The 17,892-nt window shown below is 47.9% G+C and overlaps 1 protein-coding gene across 2 annotated transcripts in view; it reads right to left on the bottom strand.

The window, feature by feature from the left end:
• The window catches only part of LOC147683309 (nuclear body protein SP140-like protein), a 768,218-nt gene that overhangs the window by 526,067 nt on the left and 224,259 nt on the right, over window positions 1-17,892 (bottom strand). For both annotated transcript variants that reach the window (XM_086943760.1, XM_086943761.1), the window contains exon 4: window positions 14,659-14,886. In XM_086943760.1, coding sequence (XP_086799886.1) covers window positions 14,659-14,886 — 228 coding nt within the window. The remainder of the gene's footprint in view (window positions 1-14,658; window positions 14,887-17,892) is intronic.

Raw genomic sequence — 17,892 nt, 5'->3', positions numbered from 1 at the left:
TCACATGGCGTTTTCCACCCTATTCGCTGTTGGCTGAACAGTTTCGGGGGGAGCTAGCGGAAGACATAGACGTCTTCTTTGATACGAACGTTGGATCGGTCGATAGCTACCAAACATTGTGGGAAGCGTACAAAGTGTATACAAGGGGCATGGCCATGTCTAAACACTCTAGTGTCCTCAAATCAATTCGAGGTCGGCTGGCGATGCTAGAGATACAGTTGTCCACTCTTGAGATACGGCAGTGGGAGAGCCCTAACGCGGAGATCCTGGAGGAGATCAAATTGCTGATCACTGAAGCGGATAGGGAGGTCCAACACATGGGGAAATACGTGACGGCCAGGACGTATGGTGAGGGGGAGCGCCCTAGCTCTCTTCTGGCCAGACTATTGAAAGGACATAGAGGGAAGACGCTGGTTACGGAGCTAAAGACAGCTGACGGTGGTGTGCTCACGGAGGAGGCTGAGATAGTTGAGAGGTTTAGAGAGTTTTACTCGGACCTGTATTCGTCAAAATGCGGTAACATGGAAGACGACATTTCAGATTACCTGGCGCATATTGCATTGCCCATGCTCACAAATGCGCAGCTGGAATTTCTCATGTCACCTATCTGTAGGGATGAGATTGTGGAGGCACTGGCGGGCATGCGCTCCGGCAGTGCTCCGGGTGCTGATGGACTCACGGTGAGCTTCTATAAAGCATACCAGGACAAGCTGATCCCACATCTCTCTGCATTATTTGACGATATTTGTGTAGAAGGCAGTATGCTGCAGTCGATGAGGGAAGCATTTTTAGTGACTATACTTAAACCCAATAAGCCCCACGACGAGTGCAGCTCTTATAGACCTCTCTCACTCATGAACGTGGATGCCAAATTGTACGCCAAGGTACTGGCGACGCGCCTTGCCCTTCTAGCACCTGAGCTGGTTGCCCCAGAACAAGCTGGATTCATTCCTAGTCGGAACCTCACGTATAACATTAGGACGGTTCTTATTATTATTATTATTATTATTCCGAGTTTTGTATAGCGCCTGGTTACCAATAGGCATCCCCGCGCTTATCAGAACATAACACTGCTACAAGAATACAAGGATTAAACAGAGAACAAAAAAGTTTTTAAAAGTTTACGAAACCTGAAGAGACTGGTTTCGGAGCGCAGTTGTAAGGGCAGTGAGTTCCACAAGGAGGCCACATTTATTGAAAACCTTCTGCCACCAGTTCTTGCCTTTTTCACCCTACCAACCTGAAGGAGATGTTGGTGGTCAGAGCGGAGGGAACGAGAGGCCTTATAGGGCTGGACCATCTCCTCAAGAATAGGTGGACCCACCCCGTGCAGGACTTTGTGGGCGATGCAGAGTGACTTGAATTTCACCCGGTCCCTCACAAGGAGCCAGTGCAGTGCCCTCAACGCCGGGCGGGCAGATTGCCGCCTAGGGAGACCCGTCAAAAGCCTGGCAGCCGCGTTCTGCACTTGCTGCAGTCTGTTCAGGGTAGATTCGGGTGCGCCCAGGAATAGCGCGTTGCTGAAATCCAGCCGCGAGATGATAAGTCCCTGGATGAGAAGCCTTCGAGTGGCCAATGGGAGCAAGGGCAGAATCTTCTGGGCTGAACGGAGCAGGCCAAAGCACACGCCAGCAGTCTTTTTGGCATGGGTTTTAAATGATAGGTCCTGCTCCAGCCATACCCCCAAGCTCTTGATCTCCTGCTTGGGGGGGGGGCATCGGTCCCAAACAGTCTGGCCAGCTGCTGGGGGGCAAAGATGGAGAGGAGTTCCCCAGCAGCATCAGTTCCGTTTTGGAGCCATTTAACTTTAGGGCTGAGCTGCACATCCACGTGTAGATTTTTTCAAGACACGTGTGCAGCCGGTCGGGATGGTACGCCGACTGGGAGAGGCCTACCACCAGCTGAGTATCATCAGCGTAACTGATGATTTTGATGCCCAGCGGCCGTACCACATTCTCCAGGGGGGCCATGTAAACGTTGAATAGGGTAGGGCTCAATGAAGAGCCCTGTGGCACACCGCACTGGAGAAGGGTCGAAGTTGATTTTTCCTGGCCTTCCCACACCTCAAATGTACGACCCTCCAAAAAGGAGGCGAACCACTTGAGGGCCAAACCTGTGACCCCCACCCCCGACAGCCGTTGGAGAAGCACCTGATGGTCCACGGTGTCGAAAGCAGCGCTGAGGTCCAGGAGGATCACTGCCACTGATCCCCCCGAATCCAGCATGCTCCTCGCATTCTCCACGACCGCCAGCAGGGCGGTGTCGGTCCCCTGACCGGGGCGAAAACCCGTTTGGGAGTCGCCCAGGAGGGAATTGGCTTCCAAGAAGTTGGAAAGGCGGCTATTCACCATCTTCTCAGCCACCTTACTGATACCCGGCAGCAAAGAGATAGGTCGAAAGTTGGCGAGATCGGCGGGATCGAGGTTAGGCTTTTTCAAAAGAGCCTTAACCACCGCCCCTTTCCAACTGGGGGGACCACCCCATGGGCGAGAGACAGGTTTATCAAGTCCGTAACAGGGCCAACGATAGTAGATGACACCTGTTTAAGATATTTAATAGGAGCTGGGTCTTTCGGGGAGCCGCTCTTCATAGATCTCAGCACCGACAAGACTTCCTCCTTAGTAACTGGACCGAGGGAAGCCAGCTCCACCAATGGTGACTCATGTTGGGAGCTGGGATTGTCCTCCAAAGAGGAGATCTCACCTAGCCGGGGAAGGGAAGCCAGTATGTTGTCGATTTTACTTTTAAAATACGAGGCCAGTTCTGTGCATTTTTTGCGAGGGTCCTCGTGAAAAACCTGAGGATCGGGGGCATTGAGTAGCTCCTTAATGACCCTAAATGACTCTTTGGAAGAGTTGGCCGCAGAGCCAATGCGCTCTTCAAAGAATCGTGATTTTGCCACCCGAATGGGGTGATGCAGCACGTGAGGCAAGACGCGAAGGCTATAGCCGTGTTTCTGGACATGGAAAAGGCATTTTAATCGGTGGAGTGGCCTTTCATGATCCGAGTACTATGTCGAATGGGCCTGGGAGAACCTTTTCTTCAAATGATCGGAGCCTTATACCATGATCCATCTGCAAGGTTACGCATTGGGGACCTGGTTACGGATCCTTTTCCCATAGGGAGAGGGACTAGACTGTCACTGGCACGAAGGTGTCAGCTTCCCGGCACACAAGATAGTAGTGTCAACATATGCGGATGACACCCTGCTTTATGGCCGTTACCCTGAGAACAATTTGACATCGGTAATGCGAGAGGTGGTGCGCTTTGGCGCTCTCTCCGGCCTGAAGGTAAACTGGACGAAGTCAGTGGCCTTCCCTCTAACCCCTGCTACCAGACGCTTTGACTCGGAATACCCGCTGCAATGGTCTCAAGAATCGGTACGATACCTGGGGGTGCAGCTGCACACTGATTCAGACATACTAATGAGAGAGAACTACGGGGTAGCGTACAGCAGACTTGAAGAAGATGTAGATAGATGGTGTGGGTTACCGCTATCTCTGATGGGCCGCAGAGCCATCATGAAAATGGTGGTTCTACCCAGATTTCTATTTCTGTTCAGCGCGTTACCGATGGTTTTGTCTAAGAGTTTCTTTAAGGCAGTCACGCAACTCATGATTAAATTGGCCTGGGGCGGCAAGCAACCCAGAGTGAAGTGGACTACTTTAACAATACCGTACGAGTTGGGTGGCTTGAGTGCTCCTGACTTAGAAATATATTACAGAGTTGCGCAAGCTTCGCATCTGCATACGTGGATACACGGCGAGGCTAATATCCCTCATGTGCGACTGGAGCGCCTGTTTGCGGCTCCTCTTCCCCTCCCGGCTACAGTGTTCACGCCACTAGATCGTAGAACGGGCGTACTGGACTCTCTGGCTGCCACAAACCATGCTTGGCACTCCCTGAAACAAGTACAGCACTGCGAGGTTCTGTACTCCCAGGACATGCCCCTGGAGTGGGGGTTATGGCTTATGGCGTTAACAGACAAAGAGGTGACACAAGCCCTACGCAAGTTGGGCGTTGCTAAAGTGGGAGACCTGTTTGCAGAGGGAAGGGTGAAGACATGGAAACAGGTGTCCTCTGGTGCCGGTGCTACCTCATTGCTGGCCCGTTTCCACTTCCATAGAGTGCGTAGTGCACTATCGGACTTCCTGGGCCCAGACCTTATGGAGCCACCGGAGATCCCAGAGCTCACACATGTTATAAGGACAGTGGAGCCCCGTAAACTGGTTACCACTTCGTACAGGATGGCCATATCGCACAGGGAACAGGACCTAATGAAAGCCAGGGTTGAATGGCAGGGTGATCTACAACTCACGATAGATGATGCCATGTGGAGATATTGCTGTGGGAACACCAAGAAGATTTCTCTAAATGGGAGACATAGACTTATTCACTTTAAGTTTCTCCAGAGAGTGTATTATACTCCGAAGCGGCTGCACAGGTATGGTCTGAGGCAAACAGCGGAATGTGAGCCATGTCATGCACCGTCCGCAGACTTCTTGCATCTGGCGTGGCAATGCCCGGCTATCCAGATATACTGGGTGGGTATATTTAAGGAGATGAGTGCCATTCTGGAGGTTGATCGGAGCCCAGACTGCGCTGCTGGGATACTCCAGAGGTCTGCCGGTGGCGGTGAGACGGCTGGCAGATATGGGAATATTGATGGCTAGATGAGTGGCTGCGTGCTGTTGGATGAGAGGTCCGCCTCCGACAACTAAGAGGTGGGTGCATGATATGATCTATTGCTGCATGCAATCAGAACACTATAGTGAACTGCTACCCCCGACTTCCCGGCCGAAGAACTTCTGGGGTTTGTGTCTAACACATTTGAATGCGGAGAGCCCAGGGGGAGAGGCAGCGATAGTGGGAGATAGCAAGCCGGTGGCGCCAACAACTGAGCAACACATGGGCAAGGACTAGATATTTCTTCCAGGGCTGCGACTACGGCGGAGGTTCTGAACTCGGAGAGCGCGTTCCCCCTTACTACTGGGGGGGAGGGGCAGCTAGTGCTAGTGGCTATAGGCAGGCTATAACAGTTCTGACCCGTGCCAACAGATGCATATGCAACAGGGGCGTATAGAAGCTACAGAATTCACAGTAATGGTCGGGAAGGCTATGGTTGTGTGTGAGGAGGGGAGGGGGTGTTTTTGTTTTTTTCTGTGTCCTTGAGTCAGTATATGTCGATAGACCTAGGTATCGTTAATTGTGACTACCGTATTCGGTGGTCTTTGGGGCTGGGCGGGTTGGGGGAGGGGGTCTCTCATCCAACTCTGGGAGGGCTTACACAGCTTCAGGGCGCCTGCGATAGGATGTCTCTAGGAGACTGTTGCATCGCTGCCGGACCCCCGGGTTGTTGGCATCATGGCTGTGTTCCACTAGTTTGTCTCGGCTATTGACCTCATTCCAACTGCGGCCGGCCCCTGGGTTGTAGGCCTGGAGCTGTGTAAGACTGATTCAACAACAATAAAGGTTTTGGAAAAGTTAAAAAAAAAAATGTTTCCTGCCCGCCATATCACAATGGCGGGCAGGGTGATGGCGGGCAGGGTGATGGCGGTCGGAAAATCCTACCGCCACGCATCCGACGGGCTCCTTGAGCCCACCGGTATGGTGGAGGGGCTTGTAGTCCCTACCATGTTGGCGGTGCTACAATATCCTTTTCCACCGGCCTTTTGCTGGCAGAAAGGCACTTTGGGGGCCCCCCTTCCTCCCTGGCCACCAGACATGGGATCCGGGGTACACCTATGGGTCCCCTCGAGATATCCATTTTTTACAATGCAGCAGGTGCTGGAGCCAGCAGCACCCAACGCAATGTAAAATATAGGCATTGAGACCGCCGTGGTGGCGGTCGTATTGTAATGCCTACGGTGACACTGCCGCCTTGTAGGTGGGCGGTCCTATTCCGCGATACGATGGCAGATGTCATCGTAATCAGCCCCAAAGTTTTGACTGCAAACAAGACCTCTTCCACTTTATTTAATTTGAAATTATTTCAACTAGTACAAATTACTTCTAATGTTCACAGAGTGCTCCTTCTATATATGTGCATGTCAAGCTTACATTATTGTTTTTTTTATTTACAGTTAAACCAAGGAGTATAGCTCCTGTAGTTTGGACCGACTTGAAGTGCAACGTTATACCCTGTAACAGTGGTTAGTTGTTTTGGTTCAAGTTTGAAGAATGTTTGAGAAGAAATGTAAATTGATACTTGTATAGCGTACTACTCACCCGCAAGAGAAGAAAGGATTATCACACCCCAATGACTCATGATTTGAGCATACTATTAGCCTTTAAAATAGGTCTTGTGGATTTAAAAGCAGCAGAATCAAGAAATCCATCTTCTATTATCCTGTCTGGCCCTTGTTAGTTTGCTTTTTTTCTTTGCACAAGATTGAAAAGTTCCATAATACTAGCCCTATGCAATAGTTTTCTGTTATTTTTCCTCTGACACTGCCTGTTTCTTGTCACTCATTTTCTACGGGTTAATAACACCTCATGAATTAAACTAGCCACATGCCCAAGATCTGAATCAGCTTTGAACGAACATTAAGAACCTGATCTTTGCAACCGTCACACATTGTTCAATCCAGAAAGAATGATAATTACGGAACAATCCAGGATACATTTCCAGTAGGCTATATCATATCAAATCAAACTTTATTGGAGTATCCAAGACCCACATAAAAGTGCATAAAAACAATCCAATAAAAAAACACAACTATATACTACAAAGCATAGTATTTATATATTACACAACCAAATAGAGAAATGGTCCCATGCAAAAACAAATTTCCTTTATGCTAAAAAATTTGTAATGCTATTCTATACAGTGTAAAACTATGTTTCCTTAATACAGGGATTAAAAGCTTTTTGCAATAACTACCAGACAAAAAAGTAAAATACAGTAAAAACTGTGCAGATACACTATCACATGGGCAATTATAGTGAGAGGAATACTGATGGTGTCTCAATGGGAACCAATACATATATTTAACAGTTCCTGCCCTAAAACTAAACAATAACAACCTCTCCTACCAATCTTGTGTAACCGATAAGTAAAATTCTGAACCAAAAACACTTTTTAATGTGGGTGGGCGTCGCTAACCAACTATGATGGCGGATGCACTCTAGAGAGGCTCCATCCTATGGCCCACTAATCCGACGATTATCCAACGCCTGCTACAGCCATCAAACCCCAGGTGCTGGAGGAAGTTAACATGGGACCGGTTTTTGGCTAATCAGCCGTAATCAGCCGTCATCAGCCAGGGTAGTTTGAATCCAGTGGCAAAGTGAGCAAGCAACCCATGTCTGGGCATACTCTGCCAACTTAGGGCGAACAAAGCAAAGCCAAACCGGTCCTAGGATGCTTGTTTCCAGTCCAGGGAGAACCTGGCTTGGCAGTTCGGTTGGAACTGTTCCCATGAGGCACAGAGTCAGGACTTATTTGCATATGGCCAAGTTCAAACTGGAATGGCATGGTGAGCAAAAAAACGATGGATTTAGGCCCAGATCTCTGTACTGGGGTGAATGTATGACATTGTTCTGCATTCTGTCCATCAACTGTTGTTTTTCCATTTGTCACCCTGAGGTGGACGGGTATGCCCAGACGTGGGTCCCGTGCTCTCTATGCCTCTGGAATCAAGCTATCCTGGGTGAAGAGGGGTGAAACCCAGAAACCAGTCCTAGGATGCTTGTTCCCAGTCCAGGGAGAACCTGGCTTGGCAGTTCGGGCTGGACTGTTCCCATGAGGCACAGGAACAAGACTGATTTGCATATATCTGGGTTCAAACTGGAATGGCATGGTGAGCAAAAAAACGATGGATTGAGGCCCAGATCTCTGTACTGGGGTGAATGTATGACATTGTTCTGCATTCTTTCCATCAACTGTTGTTTTTCCTTAAACTATGAGGCGCATGCAGCAAGCACCCATGTGAAAACGGACAGGGATGGCAGTTTGCTAGCAAGGATGATCAGTCAGGAACATGCACAATCACATATACTTCGAAAGCAGTCCGCCGCAGGACAGGTACTCACCAAACAATTTGACATCCACTGTGAATTTGTGTCACACTACACCAGAGTATAAAATCCCGAATCTTTCCTGCACCGGCAGAACTAGAACTATTTCTGTTCCCTCTGGGCCTACACCAAGTGTCTGCAGAGCAAAGAGACGACCTAGACGCACCAGTCATGCTACTGGAGGTCCAGATGGCAATACAAGCGTTCAGACTGTCAGACGAGTACTACAAAGCATATCAGCTGTCTCTGGCCCCACAACTCCTTTTGGTATATCACAATGCACAATTAACAGGGGTGCTACCAGGCACAATCCGAGAGTCATTATTACTGTCATTACCTGAACCAACAGAAACACAGAACTGTTAGGCTCATACTGCCAGTTAGCACTATTGAACATGTATTACAAAGAGCAAGCTAAAATAGTTGCAGACAGATTGGCTCCACTTGTGCCACATCTGCTCCATGCAGACCAAAATGGGTTTGTAACGGCCGCTCCACATCCCTGAATCTGCGGCGTTTTTTCAGGGTACCATACTACTCAAGAGAGAGTTGGGCACGCTCTGTCTGCTTAGTGCTAGACTTGGAAAAGGCATTTCATACCCTAGAGTGGGGATTCCTCTTTGCTGCACTCCGGAAATATGGTCTAGAAGATGGGTTTCTAGGACCAGTAAAATTAATTTATACACAGCCCTTGGCTAGAGTTAGAACAGGCCTGGATCTGTCTGAGCAGATTCCAATTGAACGGGGCACATGACAGGGCTGCCTGCTCTCCCCTTTATTGTTCGCATTAGCCACTGAGCCATTAGCCGAGTCCCTCCCTAGGTCACAAGAGGAATGGGGTATCCCTTCGGGAGCTAGGATACACACGGTCTCATTGTATGCAGACTATCTTCTGATCTATCTCAAAGATGTTGGGATTTCATGTGCAGCAACAGAAAAAACATTGCTAGATTTTGCCTCTGTCTAGGGTCTTCGAGTGAACTGGGAAAAATTGTGCCTGTACCCTTTTTCAGAAATCCACCCCGGACCCACATCTGCTTCTTAGTGGCACGCCAGTACACTGGCAACTAACAACATTCTGCTACCTCTGGGTACTCATATACAGGGAACATGCGGACCTATTTGAGGGCAACCTGGTTCAAGCAGTGCATGCACAAATGGCCCTCTGGAGTACGCTAACCATGACAATTACGGGACGTATTGAACTTCTGAAAATGGTGGTGCTTCCACGTTTCCATTACCATTTCACAAACCTGCCAGTACATATCCAATAGCTGTTTTTAAGTGGGTTCGAGCACGATATGAGGCAATTCATATGGCATGGATCATGCAGTAGAGTAGCACTAACAAAAATGTACCCCTCGCCTGATCAAGGGGGCCTTGTGGTTCCTAATATGGAGCAATATTATCTAGTAGCACAGCTCCAGTGGGTGGCCAGATGACTCAGTGCACGACAATTAGAAGATACTGTCACGCTTGCAGCGGGATACAGGCATTCCCAGATAGTAGTGATATTCCATCCAGGTAGGAAGGGAAAATCGCGTACCCAACTACAAGTACAAGTAGCTTATAAATGCTTCCGCCGCAGTTTAAGACTCACAAAAACGGTCACTCCATATGCGCCATCACTCCCTATAGTTGGAACCGCCAAGCCCTCACTGGCCTGGAACTCTCCCGATGGGACGAAGTGAGAGTGCACACTCCAGGAGACCTATACAGCGATGGCCACCTGCTACAGTTTGTGATGCTCACTGGCAAATCCGGATTACCACAGGGACAATTCTTATCACATGCAGAGGTGGTGCATATATTGCACATGTTGTGGGGAGATATAACTCAAGAGCCTGCCACCCACTTAACACTGTAGTATCTGCACGAGCTGGGCACAGTCCGACATCTGACTAGATCGTTGGTAGACTCCATATGTAGGTACACAGCTCCGCCACTAATATCCCTCTGAGCCCACAGGGACAACGACTTGCAGAGACGTAGTATAGACCGGGAATGGGAGAACATTTTGGTAAGCCCCACACATGTCCCTCAGAATTCCAGATTCCTGCCCATTCAGTGTTACATAACACACACAGCTTATTTAACAGCGGCCAAAATAAATCACTATTATAATCGATATGATGCCAGATGTCCAAGGTGCAATATGGTGGGAGCAGACCTACTACACATGCGGTGGACATGCATGGTTATCCGACCATACTGGGACATAGTCACCAAGCATCTGGCTCAATGTACAGAGTACACCTTAGATTAGACATGGGAGACATGCCTACTAGGTTTATATCAAAGGTCCAAAAAGCATAAAGTGAAAACCCTTATATAGACTTGGGACTTATACTGTCCAAACTCCTACTCACAAGGCGTTTGGAAATCCCCTGAACCCCCAACGCAAAGGCCTGATTTCAGTCACTTCTCTGTTGGGCGCAAGCAATAATTATAGCCGTGAAGAAACGGTGGGGATATGGAAACAGCCACTGGCAACGCTATGGGACACGATATTGTCAGACTTCCGTACACTGTGGCAGAACTACTCTGTGTCTGAACACGATGAGGAGTAAGATTTAATTAATAACATAGGGCGAATGGCATGCAGGCATGCCAGCAATAGACAGTGAGGCAGGCACATAGGGCTGAGGGAGTGGTTAGCCCCTAACACCTATCCAGGCAAACTATTCCAGAATTCCGAAAGCCAACACTGGGAGGGGTGGGCACTGGATGGCGACGGGAGGCGGGTGAGCGGAGGTGGCACAAACACAACGTGATGTTGACGTGGAACTCTTGAAAGAGAATGCTGATTTAATTGATTGAAAATGCGACAACGGGTAACTGTAATGTTTTTTGTTATAATAAGTTTATGTTACATAAAGATTGAAATTATTGGCAATAGACATCACAAATATTGCAAATGTTTTAGGCATGACTTTGTAACAATCCATCAAGCTGAAACATAGTGGATTCAAGCCATGAAACATCTATAGCCGAACCTCAAAATGTTTTGTTGATGTATGACCTAATATGCGTAAAACAAGTATTTGAAATTTGAAAGTTGAAATTCAATAAACAAATGTAAACAAAGAAAATCAATCATTTTTAAATGTGCATCTAGGTCTTTATGGTCGGTGTCTCCCGGATACGGGACAAAACTTCCCGAAGCTGAAGCTTTATTTATCTTCTGCACAGGCATAGGATGGTTGATTGAACTGGGAAGGATGCCCTAAAACTACAAATATAGTGCGGACATATGTAATCCATGGTATACTCAGGCCTTTGTCATAAGAGAGGCAATCATTGACGATAAGCTGATTCAGGTTAGCTCCAGCAGTCAAACAGGTAACCACAATAAAATTGGCCCCCGTTTTATGCAACCTTTTAACTAAGGGAGTCCTCATTCCTCATGCCCTATATAGTGTACAGTCGATTGGGGCACTGCGAGTAGCCACCTATAAATGCAGTTTTCCGCAGTCCAAATTGCAGAGTAGTTTGCATAACCCCAGATACTTGCTCCATACATTGTTGAGGGAGCACATTGGGCCTTATAGAGTGCAAGTGCGGATATAATCAAGGGGCTGATTAAGATCAGTCCGTCCACCATCGTATCGCAGATTGGGACCATGCGGTACCTGCCACATGGTACAGGAATCTGACGCCAAGGCCGGGGGGGGGGGGGGGGGGGGAGGAGTTTCTGCCACGTGCCCCAAATGTCCCTATCTGCCACCCTTTTCATGGCGGGTAACCCGCAATGTAACGCTGGCGGAAAGGGAAATCGTAATCCCAAAGTATTAGGGTCTGGTAGGCACGGCCAGCATTGTATGGACTACGAGCCCCTCTGCCACACCGGTGGGCTCAAGGAGCCCGTCAGATGCGTGGCGGTCCATCTTTACAACCACCACACTTCCGCCCACCATCATAATATGGCGGGCGGTAAAATTGCTTACGATGGCAGGGAGACCACCATCGACAGACTGTCGGTGGCGGTCTCCCTGCCATTGTAATCAGCCCCAAAATTACCACCCGAAGTCTGAGGCAGATTAAAATGTGCTCGCCCAGATCAGGAGAGCTTCATACTGCAATTAAGAATGTTAGAATTCCAAGAACCAAACGAGTCAAAAAGTACCCCTAGGCACAGTGAACTTTAAATTCTTTGTAATCTAAGAGGTACTCGGTGCTTTTAAATCCTAGTTCTGCTTAATATAAACCTGGATAGTATACCAATTGTGATTTCCAAAAGTTGCCATCAGCACCAACAGAAATGGTCTCTTTATTTTTTATGGTAGTAGCAACAAGATTAAGTCTCTCTTGTCAATTTCACAAAATGTTCAACTTGCCTAGTAAATGACTTACAATTTTTTTATCATATAATTAACTTCGAAAATTCACCCTTTTCTTGTTGTTGTTGAAATAGCAATTCCAGTTATATTTTAACAGAATCTGTATGCCAAAAATACATATTTCTCCCAGTTCCTGGTGTTTAGAATTTGCCTGGATTTCACATATGGTTCAGGCAGACTACATGTCTAGTGCAGTTTAAGGAGGCCTGGGGTTGCGTGGTCTCTTCAGTGCCATTTCTATGGGATCAAAGGTTGTGACATTACGATTGACTTGACAGGTTGTTTTCAGTCAAAACCGCAATCATAACAGTGCCAGCACCTGAAGGATGCTACCATGATTTAAGGAGCCATATTTTGACAAATATAATCTTTGTTGTACCAGTGTTCTAAGCAGGACATTGAATGCTCTGTGCAGTTCGGCAAATCTTCCGTAGGCAAGTGTTCAATGGTGCACAGGGCTGGGCTAGCCGTAGCGGGCACTGGACATTTCCCCGGGTGGCCGCCAGGGTGGAGGCCGGTTTCGGGCCCCTGGGGGACGATTATGTTACTGGAGCGGCAATATCCCCCGGTAACAAAATTGGCTGAAACTGGCCCTAGTAAGCAGCTCGGCTGCTCCCACCTCCTTCCCCTCTGGGGGGCAGCCGAGCAGTTTGCCAAGGCCGGTTTTGTTTCTCAGTCTAGCCCAGATGTGGCTTCTAGCTCATTTGAGGTTGGCGGGTTTAAGTTGAGATATTATATCACTGCGATAATTGAAACATGTGGGGTGGCCTAACAGCTACAGCTGCCTTCTTTGGAACTTTTCAGAAAAGGGGGTGGTGATGAACAGAGTGTCTGAATTAAGCAGACCACTCTTACCCAGTCCAAAGATCAGGGCTTGATCCATCACCGTTTTTTAGCTCACTGCACCATCCCAGCTCAGAACCTGGCTACATGCAAATTAGTCTGACCCTGGCCCAGTGCATCATGGGAACAGGGCAGACCACCCCCTTTTCTGAATCGTTTTTGGCCACTATAGGTGTGGCAGGGTATACTCAGACATGAGTCCCTTTCTCACTGCTCCATCAGGATTCAAGCAAGCCGGGCCGAAGACGGCTGAAATGCCAGAAACCGGTCCCCGGTAGCTTGTCTCCTTTCTGGTGAAGAATTGGCTTGGTAGTTTAGTCTGCCCTGTTCCCATGATGCACTGGGCCAGGGACAGACTGATTTGCATATAGCCAGGTTCTGAGCTGGGATGGGGCAGTGAGATAAATAACGGTGATGGATCAAGCCCTGATCTTTGGACTGGGTAAGAGTGGTCTGCTTAATTCAGACACTCTGTTCATCACCACCCCCTTTTCTGAATCGTTTTTGGCCACTATAGGTGTGGCAGGGTATACTCAGACATGAGTCCCTTTCTCACTGCTCCATCAGGATTCAAGCAAGCCGGGCCGAAGACGGCTGAAATGCCAGAAACCGGTCCCCGGTAGCTTGTCTCCTTTCTGGTGAAGAATTGGCTTGGTAGTTTAGTCTGCCCTGTTCCCATGATGCACTGGGCCAGGGACAGACTGATTTGCATATAGCCAGGTTCTGAGCTGGGATGGGGCAGTGAGATAAATAACGGTGATGGATCAAGCCCTGATCTTTGGACTGGGTAAGAGTGGTCTGCTTAATTCAGACACTCTGTTCATCACCACCCCCTTTTCTGAATCGTTTTTGGCCACTATAGGTGTGGCAGGGTATACTCAGACATGAGTCCCTTTCTCACTGCTCCATCAGGATTCAAGCAAGCCGGGCCGAAGACGGCTGAAATGCCAGAAACCGGTCCCCGGTAGCTTGTCTCCTTTCTGGTGAAGAATTGGCTTGGTAGTTTAGTCTGCCCTGTTCCCATGATGCACTGGGCCAGGGACAGACTGATTTGCATATAGCCAGGTTCTGAGCTGGGATGGGGCAGTGAGATAAATAACGGTGATGGATCAAGCCCTGATCTTTGGACTGGGTAAGAGTGGTCTGCTTAATTCAGACACTCTGTTCATCACCACCCCCTTTTCTGAATCTTCTTTGGAACTTGGCATCATGTTTGAATCCCGGCTTTGGCACAACATTTGTTGATTCTGGGCAATATAGCTAACCCTCAGTGCTTAAAAAAATAGGGTAATGTCTGGTTCTTATGTAAAGCACTGTAATGCCCCAAGGCAGAGCAAGCACTGTATAAACCCATAAGAACAATGCAAATCTGGATTATCAGAAGTTCATTTCCATGCCAGTAGGGTAGCACAACACAGATTGTGGATGCCTACAGAAGTACTCAACAGACACTTACGCTGTTTCGTCGACTGTTTTGGTGTTGGTTTCTTCTTTAACTGTAGGGCTTGCTCCTTAGGAGGGATGCCTTTGGCTATGAGAGACTGTTGTGTTGTCTCACTAGAAGGAGTTTTCTTTTTGGGATGCTTGTCAATCTCCTCTGATGGGCTGCTTTTGGTGGTAGCACAATCTTTGTCTACTGAGCCCTCTCCCACTCCTGCTCCGGATGAGGTTACGCCAGGGAATTCTGGAAAATAACATGTGTACACTGATCATTAGAAACAAATACGCAAACGTAATCTAATAGAAAGGTAATAAAGGTGTAAATATATTTCTTTAGCACAGCTTGACATGGGCACCTCATATACTGTATTTTCGTCTAAGCTTTCAAAGGCTGTGGAGATGGCTTGTTTTGGAAGATAAGCCTAATGTCGGGATAAATAGGTAGCTCACGGGCCACAAATAAAACAAGAATGGAAAATGCAATAGGTCTCGCCTTTGATTAAGTTAAAGCCATTTGCTTTGCTAATGGTACTGTATTGCAAATCAAATGGCTTTAACTTAATGAAAGGCGAGACCTATTGCATTTTTAATCTTGAAGTAGGGAGATGCCACTAAAAAAATCCGTTGCTACCCCACACTCAATTGTCGTTTAGATCAGAGTGTAACAAAGGGAGAACATAATTTTCTACTTCAGGGACATAACCTAAGCCAAACTAGGAAACCCCTAACTAGGAGACTGTACAACCAGAGAACATGCGTATTTGCGGATGCTTCAAGTGCTAGAGGTGGTTAAATCGTACCGTACTAAGTAGGCAAGGGTTCATCATCATCCTACAGGACCACATTCAGCTGTACTTGTAGAACAATATTCTCCGAATTCGGCAGTACACAGACTCTGAAATAAGGCAGTAGAGACAGACACACACACACACACCCCTTGAATGTTATTCTATCTAACTGTGTGCAAGGTTGCTACGCAGCCATGTTGCACTGTTCTTTCAATCAGCGCTTTGCATACAGGGACTCGTAGGGCCTTACTTTGATCCGAGAACGTAGAACTCCAAGTCCCATCATGCCCCTGCTGCTGACTAAAGCCACATTTGGAAGAAGGTGACCCCTCCCATGACAAGCTATCAACTATTAACTAGGCTTCAAGAATCGATGGCTAGCTTTCAAGAAGTGCCTTGCGTCATGCAACATTTTAAAGGCGCTGTGTTTTGAACGCCGAGGTTCAGGCCCTGCATGTTATCTGTGATGTTATTCATGCTCCGATCTGAGGATCAGCGCAGGGCTGACCGGGTGAGAACAAGCACATGGCCTGGGGGTGAGTTGGGGGCTGGGGCCCTGCACAGGTCTCAACCGGTCCCAAACAGGTTATGCCACATACAGTGATCAGGCAAAACTGACCATACCACTGCTGGGGGCAGTTCCCAATGCTATCAAGGATGCAATACTCTGTATGCGTCCCACTTCCAACCAGGCCCGGTTCCAGGAATTTTTATTTGGGTGGGAAAAGGGTGCTTTCGGGTGGGCCACTGCCGGCCCAATTTGTCGCTTCTGGAGGTAGTCTTCAAGCCATAAATTACATCATATCTACTTGCGAAAAGTCACCAAGATACAACGATTGCTTCTGTGTGTATACAGAGCATGTGGAGAGTTATTAATTGGCGCCCCACCACTAACCTCTTTCTCTGTAGTTACCTTTACTACCATCCTCCAACAGTGCACTCCATCTCTCAGACTCCCTCACTACCACCCTCCACCAGTGCCCCTCATCTCTCCATATCTCCCACCTTCCCTCAATGACCTCCTCCTCGGATTCCCTCACTACTACCCTCCAACAGTGCCCTTCATCTCTCCAAAGCCCTTCCCCCTCATGACTTCATCCTCGAATCCCCTTAGTACCACCCTCCAACTGCACCTTCCTCTCTCCTAAGGCCCTCCTCCTTGGATTCCCTCATTGCCACCCTCCACCAGTGCCCCTCATTGACCCATAGCCTCTCCCCCTATTGACCTTCTCGGTGGATTCCCTCATTGCCACCCTCGAACAATGCCCCTCATCCCTCCGTAGCCCCTCCCCCAATGACCTCCTTCTCGGATCCCCTCACTTCCACCCTCCAACAGTGACCCTCATCGCCCCAAAGCCACTCCCCCCATGACCTCCTCCTCGCATGTCCTCACTGCCACCCTCCAACAGTGCCCCTTACAATCTCTCCCTATCCCCTCCCCCTCATCACCTCCTCCTAAGACTCACTCACTACTACCCTCAACCAGTGCCCCTCATCTCTCTGCATCTACCACCCTCCCACTATTGACCTCATCCTAGGATTCTCTAATTGCCAACCTCCACCAGTGCCCCTCATTGCTCCATAGCCTCTCCCCCTCATCACCTCCTCCTCAGACTCCCTCACTGCCACCCTCCAACAGTTCACTTCATCTTTCCGTAGCCCCCCTTTGACCTCCTCCTAGGATTCCCTAATTGTCACCCTCCAACAGTGTCCTTCATCTCTCTGTAGTCCCTCTCTCATATTCGATTTCATTTGTTGTATAGCGCTACTCATAGTGTAGGGTGTCACAGTACTTACATCAAGCAGAGACAATGAATCATACAAGTATGTAAATCTGTCTATAGGGAATGTCACATAAGCCAATGAGGATTACAAAGTGTAGGTATCACATGACATCCATACTGGTGGGCAGCATGTTTTAAGAGGGTTTGGTCTGGAAAAGTAGAAACACAGGACTTAAAGCATACCACAGTGGTTGCGGAGTTGGCTTTACTGATTAAAATGTATATCTGCCAAAACAAACTCTTTATAGCAAAATAGAGTAATGAAAGACAGGGTAAATTCTAACTATATTGCAACACCAAAAAAAATAAGTTCTAATTATACCATTCAGGTTTGTATGCAGCTCTTTGATGTTAGTTCATAGGTCACTGTTCTATTTTAGGATTGTAACTTCTGTACTGCAAGTAACCCACTGAGCTATCCACATAAATACAGTTTATCTGCATTTAAAAATTTGGAACAGACAAAATATTGTTCTCCAGCAGGATCATTAATCACCAGAGTTATCTGGACATTTTAGTAGTTGTGTCTTGCATCCGTCACGATAATGATAGAACGATATAAAATATACACAGCATATACGAAGTATGTGTCATGCTGGGCCTTCATAGATTTTTAAAAAAATAACTAATATACACACATCCTAGAAGCATACATCTAGCTGGGCCTTTGCAGATTAA

The sequence above is a fragment of the Lissotriton vulgaris genome, chromosome 11 (genome assembly GCF_964263255.1).
Source record: "Lissotriton vulgaris chromosome 11, aLisVul1.2, whole genome shotgun sequence".
Taxonomy (NCBI): Eukaryota; Metazoa; Chordata; class Amphibia; order Caudata; family Salamandridae; genus Lissotriton; species Lissotriton vulgaris.
Note: the sequence above shows the minus strand (reverse complement) of the source record. Positions and strands in the feature narration are given on the sequence as shown.